This window comes from Cotesia typhae, unplaced genomic scaffold (assembly GCF_013202065.1).
Source record: "Cotesia typhae breed Kobodo isofemale line unplaced genomic scaffold, CoteBio_Ctyphae contig_41, whole genome shotgun sequence".
NCBI lineage: Eukaryota > Metazoa > Arthropoda > Insecta > Hymenoptera > Braconidae > Cotesia > Cotesia typhae.
In genome coordinates, this window is record NW_027423749.1 from 12,068 (window position 1) to 24,476 (window position 12,409).

Below are 12,409 nucleotides of genomic sequence, written 5' to 3' on the forward strand. Positions count from 1 at the left end.
TAAATTATTTAATTTGTGATGAATTAATTCAATAGATATTATGAATATGATAAATTTTAATTGTTTGATTTTGATGTAGGATTGGAAAATTTAAAACAAAGAAACTGTTAATCATAATTTTTTTGTTAACGTCAAAAATTGTTTATTTAATTTCAGCCCGTGCGGCCGAAAAATGTGGTCAAATATATGTCCTTATTTACAATCTTAATTCTAATACTTTCATGTTAATTGATATTACTTATTACAATACTTATGAACACAAATATATTATCATTTTTATGATCATGGATAAAAATATAAATTTTTTATTTTTCTATAAACCATTAATTTTTAAAAATTTTTTATTTATATCTATATTTTCTTCAATTGAACAATTTTTTGGAGTTGCACAATAATTATTTTATTAATAATCTAAAAAATATACATAATAATAATAGTCATTGTGAATACATTTTTTAAAATAATAGAAATAAATTATACAGCTATTTGATCTCAGCGAACAGTGTCGGCACTGTGATGGCCCTCATATTTGTGGTCGTTATACTCTGGAATATCAAAAAAAAAAAGGTTAATAGTTAAGTGACTCAGTTATATATTAGCAATGAAACATTTATACTGTTAGTATTACCTTGAGGTGTTTTGAAATTTACGGATGCGATTATTTATATAATTCATGATGATCAGGGGGGAGCAATAAATATTATGAACATATAAGACAAGAACCCCAGTATCGGCTCATATACCAATACTTACTTACTCCGTGCATTTGTATATCTATATTTGTGATTATAGATACACAAATACATGGAGTGAGCAGGTACTGGTGCATGAGCCGATACTAGGGCTTTCAATTTAAATAACCGTGGTTAAAAATAGATAAATTTTAGACGTGGAGAATATTTCGTTATTAACTGAAATTTTAGTCCTGTACAATAGTGAAAAAGATATATATTGTATTTATGTTTAGGTATTAGTGTGCTACAATATAGTCAAATAATATTAGAATAATTTGAGTGTTAAAATTATTAATAATTATTCAATTATCGATATTGGAAGATAAAACTATAGAAACGTATGCATTATTAATTTGTTCATCATTTACTGTATAATCTAAAAACGGTTTATTGACCCAAAATGGCATTCGATAGCATTTACTTCGTATTTCATTATATGTTATAATCAAAGCTTTAGTGTCGTTAAGTGATGAACATAAAAATACACCAAATGTCATTGACGGCTCGTTTGAAACGGTATAAAATGACTCTAATTTTTCAAAGAAATGAACAGCAAAAAAATATGTATTGTTATAAAGGATTATATTTTTTATAAGACCGATTCGGCCATCTTCTGTAACTACGGTGTTATCATTGTCTTGAATTGAGAAAAAAAAAGATGGTGTTTGTAAACTTTCATATTGCATGCACGAATTTTCAAATAATCTAGGAATAGGACCATACTTATGAACGCTGAATGGTTTGAAATTTTTTGTATTGTCTTTAATAGTGATGGGGAATTGCAATTCTTCATGAATTCTTTTAAATATTTGTTGAAGCGGCTGATCTGGCTTTCTTACAAAATTGCGGCAATGGGAAATTCTATTTTCATATGTAAAAGCTGATACTGAATCTAATGAACCGTACAATTTATAATCAGAAACTAAATGAAGCAGGCCATGCGCATTATAAGTAAGAAATTGTAAACCATGGATATTTTCAGCGTCTATTACGTAATTCTTTAATGACTCTTCGAAAAGTCAACATTTTCAGTTGAAGACTTACTACTTAGTAAAACCCGCATTGATGAGTGAAGCAAAAGAAAATGATTGTATTGATCATCTGTAATTAATCCACGAGCAACAACAATGAATGTATATAAAAGTAGTTGGCGATATTCTGTAGCTTTGAAATGACACAATTTATCTAACGCGCGGGGATTTCGGGCAAATTCGCGTGGACAATACAATTGTAGATTCATCAATCTGTTAGACATTAATTTTATTTGGAAAGCTGGTAATTTTACTGGTTTGCATTTCCTGAACACCAAAGATTCAATACTTTTTTCATTACACCTAAACATACTAAATGCATATAATCAAATGATACTTGTGAAACAAGATCAATGGGAAGATCATGCAGAGCAGATTTTCCTTTATTGTGATCAACGTCTGAAAGTAACCTATATTCTTGATCCGTTCTTGATTTGTAATTAATACCGGGAAAACGTTTAGATCCCATATATGCAGAGCCTTTTACATAACACTTGGAGCAAGGATATTCTGAATTATGACCATAATGATTTAAAACATAAGCACGGGCAGGAGCATCAGCAATGAAACATCGAAGTTTTACTTTAATTTTTTTATTATTGTATTCAATGCCCCCTTTACTAATTATTGAATTTATTTCAGTTACAAAATCGGAAAAAAATCTGAAAAAGAAGTTGGTTTGGAATCCCCTTGTAAATACCTGCAAGTTCTGGCTTGTTGCATTCTAAGTTTACGACGCGAAATTGAATGGGCCACAATTGTATTTCATTATTCAACTCAGCCCCATCAGTACTAAAATCTATAATTAATTCATAGGGAATAGATTCCGAGGGTACACGAGTTAATAATGACTGCAACATGACTTCCAATCCCAAGTGTATGTATTCTCCAGGGGCAATTTTTTTAACTTTAATTTTATTACGCGGACTTTTTAATAGTGATCGACTGTCTTTAGGCAAGAACTGCAATCCGGGATGAAGCCGCAAAACATTTAATAATGCATTACTTTGAACCTGACTTATTTTATGATCGACTATATATTTAGCAATGCTTATTTTTAAAGTTTCTGATATACACGGAATTATATTGGAGGTATTAGTATCTATAGACTTTTTAATTATTTTTAAATTACTATTAGTTTGTGGGATCTTAGAATTTTCATTTTTACTGTGCGAGTTATCTGTTTCTAAATTAATAGTATTATCTGAAGAGTTCAGACTAATTGAAGGATTGATGTAGTTAAAATTTGTTGAATTTTCGTCAGACGCTAAGCAAATTATTTCATTAGAGATAGGAATACTAAACTGATCATCCTCAACAATTTTTTCGATTATATTATCATTATTAATAGAAATGTTATGGAATTGTGCAGAATTTGAAGTTAACTGTAAATCATTATTACACGACATGCCATCAGTCGAATCATTTTTTGTGTTGTTCAATAAAAGTGGAGGAGAATTAACATTGGCAATAGATTTTAAACTTTTTTGATTACGATTAAATCTAGAGTCAATTTCATTGCGATATAATTTCCTTATTTTTTGCTTACGATCCTCTGACAACAGGTCCCATGGTTTTCGAGAACCTGGCCGAAAATCAGGCTTCAATTTCCATGGATCCATCTTGGGATTATTTTTTACCTGAAATAATGTGAAAAAATTATAATTACATTTTTGTTTTTCCAAATATATAAGTATATTATTATTTAATGTTACTCCTTTTTATTTTTCTTATTTTCGCTTTCTTTATAATCTAAAAATTTATCTAAGTTTATCTAAAAATTTCCTTTATTCATACACTAACTTTAGAAAATATAGGTTAGTTTGTACTGAACTTGAGTATGAAAAATAATTTAACAACTTGATTTTGTTTTTACATCAAAACCAAATTATTATTATTATTATTAAGAAATTAAATAATGTAATGTTGCATACTTTATACTTAAAAAAATTAAAACTTACTTGGAATATTTGATAATTTGAAGACACGTTGATTTTTTTTTTATTACAACAATACAAGTGTGGTAAAAGACAGAAAAATGTAATTTAGCCAAACAAGTAGCAAAGTTATCAAATTTAATCCAATAAGATAAGCACAATATAAAATAAAAAATTAATAATAATATTATTTATTGGTGAATATTTAACGAATACTTCGGACACTGGTTATGATAATGGTGTCAGCTGATTTACAGAATAATTTCACTAAGAAAAAGCCACGTTGACTTCATGCACGCACTTGCGAGCTCACCTGTCGCTGCTGCGCGCGCATATTATTCCGGATGTGTGAGTGAGTATACTTGTCAATGACATACACGTTCAGCACTCGTAGTTGTGTGTAAATCTCACATACAGTATAATATATGTAAATGAAGCCGAATTATTCCGTCATATTATCCTCGTGGCCACGTCGTATTATACTTTCGTTGTTATTTCGTTTATGTTAATTTATTTCAGTAAGCTTCAATTACCGTAATTTTTTATTTATTGTTACATAAAAATTGTAACTGAAAAATTTACTTTTGTCCAAAAGTTTGGAAGAAAAGGCATAAACTGTGTTGTTCATATAAAAATTTGAGAGCTTTGTTGGTGTATCGCCATGTCCAGTCAGGTTAGTTTTTTCAATGTTATAAGTAATTAAGATAAAATTTTTATTAAAAAAAAAAAAAAGTTCGTATATCTTATACTAAAATTTCTCTACTTTTAGCTCAATCTTGACTTCTTATGTCGAATACATACGCAATTTTCTTTTCAATCTAAAAAATATGCACTTAAACTCAAAAATTAAATATTTAGTTACAGACAATGTGTTATTGAGACAAAAATCATATGAAATAATTTTTATTTGCCTTAGAAACGCTTTTTATTCAAATAATTTTATTTATATTAATATGAAATAATTTGAACCCGGTATAATTTTTTTAATTGTTAAAAATAAAGTGAAAAATATACCATTATCTGTAACTATAACTATAGTTCGTTAACGATGAAAACTCATGACGAGGCCTAACTATTTTTCGGCGGATTATTATCTTCCAACTTAGCGTTATATGTGTATAGCTATTTATACTGTAATTAATTATAGTCTCAATAATATAATTTAAATTTTACAGTAACCGGAAAATGACGCTCATCGATTCCAGTATCGCCTTGTTAACAGAAATATTTTGTTATTGGGCAACCACTTGGTGACGCTTTCTGGCACTGTTACCGTTCTGATAACAAGCAGTGGAATTTATCACGATCCGATATCACCGATTGACTTATAAAATACACGCTTTTCTGTATTTTTTTTAAATCTTGCAATTAAATTGCAAGTGTATGCATCGATTGCATTAACTGATTTAAATCAATAGATTGAAATAGTATTTCAGTCGGTTTTAATAATAAGTAATTTCGTAATATAACTATAGATAATAGAACAAAATATTTGATTTAAATATTTACTCAATAATTTTTAGCATAAAATTATTTTTAATTCTTATATAATTAATGCCATATTTTTACACAGAAAAGCACTTTAATACGCCCAGTTACACCTGAGCTTAGCAGCACAGCATTATCGGCATTAGGAATTCAGGAGTTTACTCCTCAGACGCCAAGACGGATTATAAACGCCACTAAACCTGTCGTGATCCAATCTAAAGAGGGACCAGAAATCCTAAATTTATTAAAAACTGTATGTAACACTATACAGCTGTTGAACAGCAAAATGACGTAAGTCAAATTGTTCCTAAAGAATTTTTACAGCTAACAGAAATAATTGTTCTATTTATAAAAGTTACATAACAACATTTAATATGCACGTATTTGATACTTCAAGTTATAATTACTTAGGCCTTTTTGTAAATTTTTCAGCTGTCATATTAATTACTGAATGAATATTTTTTCATTTAATGTTTTAGGGATCAGATGACGGAACTTAACAAATTCGGGGAACGTTTAACGTGGGTACCACGAATTTTTCTTTCACAAAATTATATGCTTCTTATTATTATAATAACAAATACAATAATACTTATTTTTACAGAAATTTAGAAACATCATTCAAATTAATTGGAAGTTCTGCGTCACGTGACATTGAAAAGCCGGAATGTTTGCCGTTTAAGACACACGAAGACATAATCAAATATGATTCAGCTTCCGATAAAGAAAGAAAAAAAGATGGTGAGTATTATTCGAGATTTTTTTATTTACGACTGACACACACGTGTTCTCTCTCTCTCTCTCTCTCTCTTTCTCTCTCTGTCATTCTCTTAATCACACTCAGCATTTTGTTTCCAGATGAGTTATTTGCAATTTTACGACATGAAAAATAATGTGAAAGATAACATCCGCGAAATATTCAGTAGGAACCGTTTATTCACTGACAGCTTACTGACAAATATAATTTGGGTTGGCAAAAAGGGACAGTCGTCAGAAAAAATTGCTATCATGAGGAGACGAATTAGTCATGACTTATCTCGTAAATATAGATTATTATTTTTTTTCATTATGTATAATTTCACTACAACAGTATTCGCTTCTTGTTTTTTCAGGGGTCCTTAAGCGTATGTACCCGGAAATGACGCATGGTGAATTCAGGCAAGCAGTTTCCAAGGCTTTAAATGCCGCTAATGCTCGTTTCCGAGAAAAGCGGAATGTTAAAAAAGCAACTCATAGTAATTCTGGACCACGCAATACTGCAAATGAAGAGGATCTGTTTGAATCAGAGTGGACGTCGATGGAAGAAGATCATAATAATGATAATAAGGAAAATGGTTATCCTGCTGATGATCCTCGATAACTGTATTTTTTTAGTAATTAATTAATTTTAATACATCTTTATAACTCATAAACATATATACACATAAATATTTATTTATATATTTTCTTATATGTACATAAATAAATACCTACTATTTTCGATAAAAATTATGTTTTGTAAGTATTTTTCAAACCTTTTCCCGCGTAAAACAATTAGCAGCGCCATCTTTTTACTGAAATTTGATTCGAAAGAATGCTGATAAGCTAGTGTTCTTCTTGAACCACCTTCTGTATCTCATATGATAATTTTTAGGTAATTTACCGATCGGACGGTTCAAATGGAAAAATTTTCATACTTTGCCATATCAACAGATATTGTATCAAAGTTCAGTGCAGGTTCACTGAAACTCCTGCACTAAAACATTTTGATTAAACCTGTCGTTAGATTCGAGAACTAGATTTTACTGAACTTGGAGTCCAATCTAACGCAAACTTTTATTCACCATGGCTATCAGGGTAGACTATTTCCAACATTCCAAGTCCCATAGAACTTACGTTACGTAATCGACCGTTCTCTGCGCCCATTCGTTCAAAAATTGAACTTTCGAATTTTACTAAATAACGTACATACTCGTTCTTAGTCTAGATAGCTTGTAAGTAACCTACTATTTCCAACCTTCCAGGACCCATAGAAGAAAAGTTACGTAATTTTCCGTTCTGATCGCCCAAACGTTCAAAAATTGAACTTTCGAATTTTACTAAATAACGTACATAATCGTTGTTAGTAGGTTACTTACAAGCTTTCTAGACTATTTCCAACTTTCCGAGGTCCATAGTAGATATGTTACGTAATCGACCGTTCTCTGTGCCCAAACGTTCAAAAATTGAACTTTCGAATTTTACAAAATAAAGGTCGTAATCTTGTTTAGCAGGTTACTTACAAGGTATCTAGACTATTTCCAACATTCCAAGTCCCATAGAACTTACGTTACGTAATCGACCGTTCTCTGCGCCCATTCGTTCAAAAATTGAACTTTCGAATTTTACTAAATAACGTACATAATCGTTCTTAGTAGGTTACTTACAAGCTATCTAGACTATTTCCAACCTTCCAGGACCCATAGACGAAAAGTTACGTAATTGATCGTTCTCTGTGCCCAAACGTTCAAAAATTGAACTTTCGAATTTTACTAAATAACGTACATAATCGTTGTTAGTAGGTTACTTACAAGCTTTCTAGACTATTCCCAACCTTCCTAGACCCATAGTAGATATGTTACGTAATCGACCGTTCTCTGTTCCCAAACGTTCAAAAATTGAACTTTCGAATTTTACAAAATAAAGGTCGTAATCATGTTTAGCAGGTTACTTACAAGGTATCTAGACTATTTCCAACATTCCAAGTCCCATAGAACTTACGTTACGTAATCGACCGTTCTCTGCGCCCATTCGTTCAAAAAATGAACTTTCGCATTTTACTAAATTACGTACATAATCGTTCTTAGTAGGTTACTTACAAGCTATCTAGACTATTTCCAACCTTCCTAGACCCATAGTAGATATGTGATTTAATCGACCGTTCTCTGTGGCTAAACGTTCAAAAATTGAAGTTTCGAATTTTACAAAATAAAGGTCGTAATCATGTTTAGCAGGTTACTTACAAGGTATCTAGACTATTTCCAACATTCCAAGTCCCATAGAACATACGTTACTTAATCGACCGTTCTCTGTGCCCAAACGTTCAAAAATTGAACTTTCGAATTTTACAAAATAAAGGTCGTAATCGTGTTTAGCAGGTTACTTACAAGGTATCTAGACTATTTCCAACATTCCAAGTCCCATAGAACTTACGTTACTTAATCGAACGTTCTCTGTGCCCAAACGTTCAAAAATTGAACTTTCGCATTTTACTAAATAAAGGTCGTAATCTTGTTTAGCAGGTTACTTACAAGGTATCTAGACTATTTCCAACATTCCAAGTCCCATAGAACTTACGTTACTTAATCGAACGTTCTCTGTGCCCAAACGTTCAAAAATTGAACTTTCGCATTTTACTAAATAACGTACATAATCGTTCTTAGTAGGTTACTTACAAGCTATCTAGACTATTTCCAACCTTCCAGGACCCATAGACGAAAAGTTACGTAATTGATCGTTCTCTGTGCCCAAACGTTCAAAAATTGAACTTGCGAATTTTACTAAATAACGTACATAATCGTTGTTAGTAGGTTACTTACAAGCTTTCTAGACTATTCCCAACCTTCCTAGACCCATAGTAGATATGTTACGTAATCGACCGTTCTCTGTTCCCAAACGTTCAAAAATTGAACTTTCGAATTTTACAAAATAAAGGTCGTAATCATGTTTAGCAGGTTACTTACAAGGTATCTAGACTATTTCCAACATTCCAAGTCCCATAGAACTTACGTTACGTAATCGACCGTTCTCTGCGCCCATTCGTTCAAAAAATGAACTTTCGCATTTTACTAAATTACGTACATAATCGTTCTTAGTAGGTTACTTACAAGCTATCTAGACTATTTCCAACCTTCCTAGACCCATAGTAGATATGTCATTTAATCGACCGTTCTCTGTGGCTAAACGTTCAAAAATTGAAGTTTCGAATTTTACAAAATAAAGGTCGTAATCATGTTTAGCAGGTTACTTACAAGGTATCTAGACTATTTCCAACATTCCAAGTCCCATAGAACATACGTTACTTAATCGACCGTTCTCTGTGCCCAAACGTTCAAAAATTGAACTTTCGAATTTTACAAAATAAAGGTCGTAATCATGTTTAGCAGGTTAGTTACAAGGTATCTAGACTATTTCCAACCTTCCTAGACCCATAGTAGATATGTTACGTAATCGACCGTCTCTGTGCCCAAACGTTCAAAAATTGAACTTTCGAATTTTACAAAATAAAGGTCGTAATCTTCTTTAGCAGGTTACTTACAAGGTATCTAGACTATTTCCAACATTCCAAGTCCCATAGAACTTACGTTACGTAATCGACCGTTCTCTGCGCCCATTCGTTCAAAAATTGAACTTTCGCATTTTACTAAATAACGTACATAATCGTTCTTAGTAGGTTACTTACAAGCTATCTAGACTATTTCCAACCTTCCTAGACCCATAGCAGATATGTTACGTAATCGACCGTTCTCTGTGCCCAAACGTTCAAAAATTGAACTTTCGAATTTTACAAAATAAAGGTCGTAATCTTGTTTAGCAGGTTACTTACAAGGTATCTAGACTATTTCCAACATTCCAAGTCCCATAGAACTTACGTTACGTAATCGAACGTTCTCTGCGCCCATTCGTTCAAAAATGAACTTTCGCATTTTACTAAATAACGTACATAATCGTTCTTAGTAGGTTACTTACAAGCTATCTAGACTATTTCCAACCTTCCTAGACCCATAGTAGATATGTTACGTAATCGACCGTTCTCTGTGCCCAAACGTTCAAAAATTGAACTTTCGAATTTTACAAAATAAAGGTCGTAATCTTGTTTAGCAGGTTACTTACAAGGTATCTAGACTATTTCCAACATTCCAAGTCCCATAGAACATACGTTACTTAATCGACCGTTCTCTGCGACCATTCGTTCAAAAATTGAACTTTCGAATTTTACAAAATAAAGGTCGTAATCATGTTTAGCAGGTTACTTACAAGGTATCTAGACTATTTCCAACCTTCCTAGACCCATAGTAGATATGTTACATAATCGACCGTTCTCTGTGCCCAAACGTTCAAAAATTGAACTTTCGCATTTTACTAAATAAAGGTCGTAATCTTGTTTAGCAGGTTACTTACAAGGTATCTAGACTATTTCCAACATTCCAAGTCCCATAGAACTTACGTTACGTAATCGACCGTTCTCTGGGCCCATTCGTTCAAAAATTGAACTTTCGAATTTTACTAAATAACGTACATACTCGTTCTTAGTCTAGATAGCTTGTAAGTAACCTACTATTTCCAACCTTCCAGGACCCATAGAAGAAAAGTTACGTAATTTTCCGTTCTGATCGCCCAAACGTTCAAAAATTGAACTTTCGAATTTTACTAAATAACGTACATAATCGTTGTTAGTAGGTTACTTACAAGCTTTCTAGACTATTTCCAACTTTCCGAGGTCCATAGTAGATATGTTACGTAATCGACCGTTCTCTGCGACCATTCGTTCAAAAATTGAACTTTCGCATTTTACTAAATAACGTACATAATCGTTGTTAGTAGGTTACTTACAAGCTATCTAGACTATTTCCAACCTTCCAGGACCCATAGACGAAAAGTTACGTAATTGATCGTTCTCTGTGCCCAAACGTTCAAAAATTGAACTTTCGAATTTTACTAAATAACGTACATAATCGTTGTTAGTAGGTTACTTACAAGCTATCTAGACTATTTCCAACCTTCCGAGACCCATAGTAGATATGTTACGTAATCGACCGTTCTCTGTGCCCAAACGTTCAAAAATTGAACTTTCGAATTTTACAAAATAAAGGTCGTAATCTTCTTTAGCAGGTTACTTACAAGGTATCTAGACTATTTCCAACATTCCAGGACCCATAGACGAAAAGTTACGTAATTGATCGTTCTCTGCGCCCATTCGTTCAAAAATTGAACTTTCGCATTTTACTAAATAACGTACATAATCGTTCTTAGTAGGTTACTTACAAGCTATCTAGACTATTTCCAACCTTCCTAGACCCATAGTAGATATGTGATTTAATCGACCGTTCTCTGTGCCCAAACGTTCAAAAATTGAACTTTCGAATTTTACTAAATAACGTACATAATCGTTGTTAGTAGGTTACTTACAAGCTATCTAGACTATTTCCAACCTTCCGAGACCCATAGTAGATATGTTACGTAATCGACCGTTCTCTGTGCCCAAACGTTCAAAAATTGAACTTTCGAATTTTACAAAATAAAGGTCGTAATCTTCTTTAGCAGGTTACTTACAAGGTATCTAGACTATTTCCAACATTCCAAGTCCCATAGAACTTACGTTACGTAATCGACCGTTCTCTGCGCCCATTCGTTCAAAAATTGAACTTTCGCATTTTACTAAATAACGTACATAATCGTTCTTAGTAGGTTACTTACAAGCTATCTAGACTATTTCCAACCTTCCTAGACCCATAGTAGATATGTTACGTAATCGACCGTTCTCTGTGCCCAAACGTTCAAAAATTGAACTTTCGAATTTTACAAAATAAAGGTCGTAATCTTGTTTAGCAGGTTACTTACAAGGTATCTAGACTATTTCCAACATTCCAAGTCCCATAGAACATACGTTACTTAATCGACCGTTCTCTGCGACCATTCGTTCAAAAATTGAACTTTCGAATTTTACAAAATAAAGGTCGTAATCATGTTTAGCAGGTTACTTACAAGGTATCTAGACTATTTCCAACCTTCCTAGACCCATAGTAGATATGTTACATAATCGACCGTTCTCTGTGCCCAAACGTTCAAAAATTGAACTTTCGCATTTTACTAAATAAAGGTCGTAATCTTGTTTAGCAGGTTACTTACAAGGTATCTAGACTATTTCCAACATTCCAAGTCCCATAGAACTTACGTTACGTAATCGACCGTTCTCTGGGCCCATTCGTTCAAAAATTGAACTTTCGAATTTTACTAGATAACGTACATACTCGTTCTTAGTCTAGATAGCTTGTAAGTAACCTACTATTTCCAACCTTCCAGGACCCATAGAAGAAAAGTTACGTAATTTTCCGTTCTGATCGCCCAAACGTTCAAAAATTGAACTTTCGAATTTTACTAAATAACGTACATAATCGTTGTTAGTAGGTTACTTACAAGCTTTCTAGACTATTTCCAACTTTCCGAGGTCCATAGTAGATATGTTACGTAATCGACCGTT

General features: G+C 32.3%; 1 protein-coding gene and 1 long non-coding RNA gene across 4 annotated transcripts; one reads left to right on the forward strand and one right to left on the reverse strand.

The window, feature by feature from the left end:
- Positions 1–374: 374 nt before the first annotated feature.
- On the reverse strand, positions 375–3,938 carry LOC141527799 (uncharacterized). Its single transcript, XR_012479254.1, has 3 exons — positions 3,727–3,938; positions 3,315–3,405; positions 375–545 (listed from the first exon to the last, which is right to left on the reverse strand). It is a non-coding gene; the product is annotated as an uncharacterized LOC141527799 (long non-coding RNA).
- A 13-nt stretch (positions 3,939–3,951) lies between these two features.
- On the forward strand, positions 3,952–6,606 carry LOC141527798 (uncharacterized). Of its 3 annotated transcripts, none has more exons than XM_074243460.1 (6): positions 3,952–4,054; positions 4,878–5,154; positions 5,276–5,481; positions 5,670–5,711; positions 5,795–5,931; positions 6,049–6,212. In XM_074243460.1, exons 3-6 carry the CDS (start codon positions 5,477–5,479, stop codon positions 6,081–6,083), a joined length of 219 nt encoding a protein of 72 aa, XP_074099561.1. In that variant the 5' UTR covers positions 3,952–4,054; positions 4,878–5,154; positions 5,276–5,476; the 3' UTR covers positions 6,084–6,212. The 3 variants fall into 3 exon arrangements, with proteins under 3 accessions (XP_074099561.1, XP_074099560.1, XP_074099559.1); XM_074243459.1 differs by lacking the exon at positions 3,952–4,054 and adding an exon at positions 4,333–4,375; XM_074243458.1 differs by lacking the exons at positions 3,952–4,054; positions 4,878–5,154; positions 5,276–5,481 and adding an exon at positions 6,303–6,606 and having other exon boundaries at positions 6,049–6,229.
- The last annotated feature ends 5,803 nt before the right edge of the window (positions 6,607–12,409 follow it).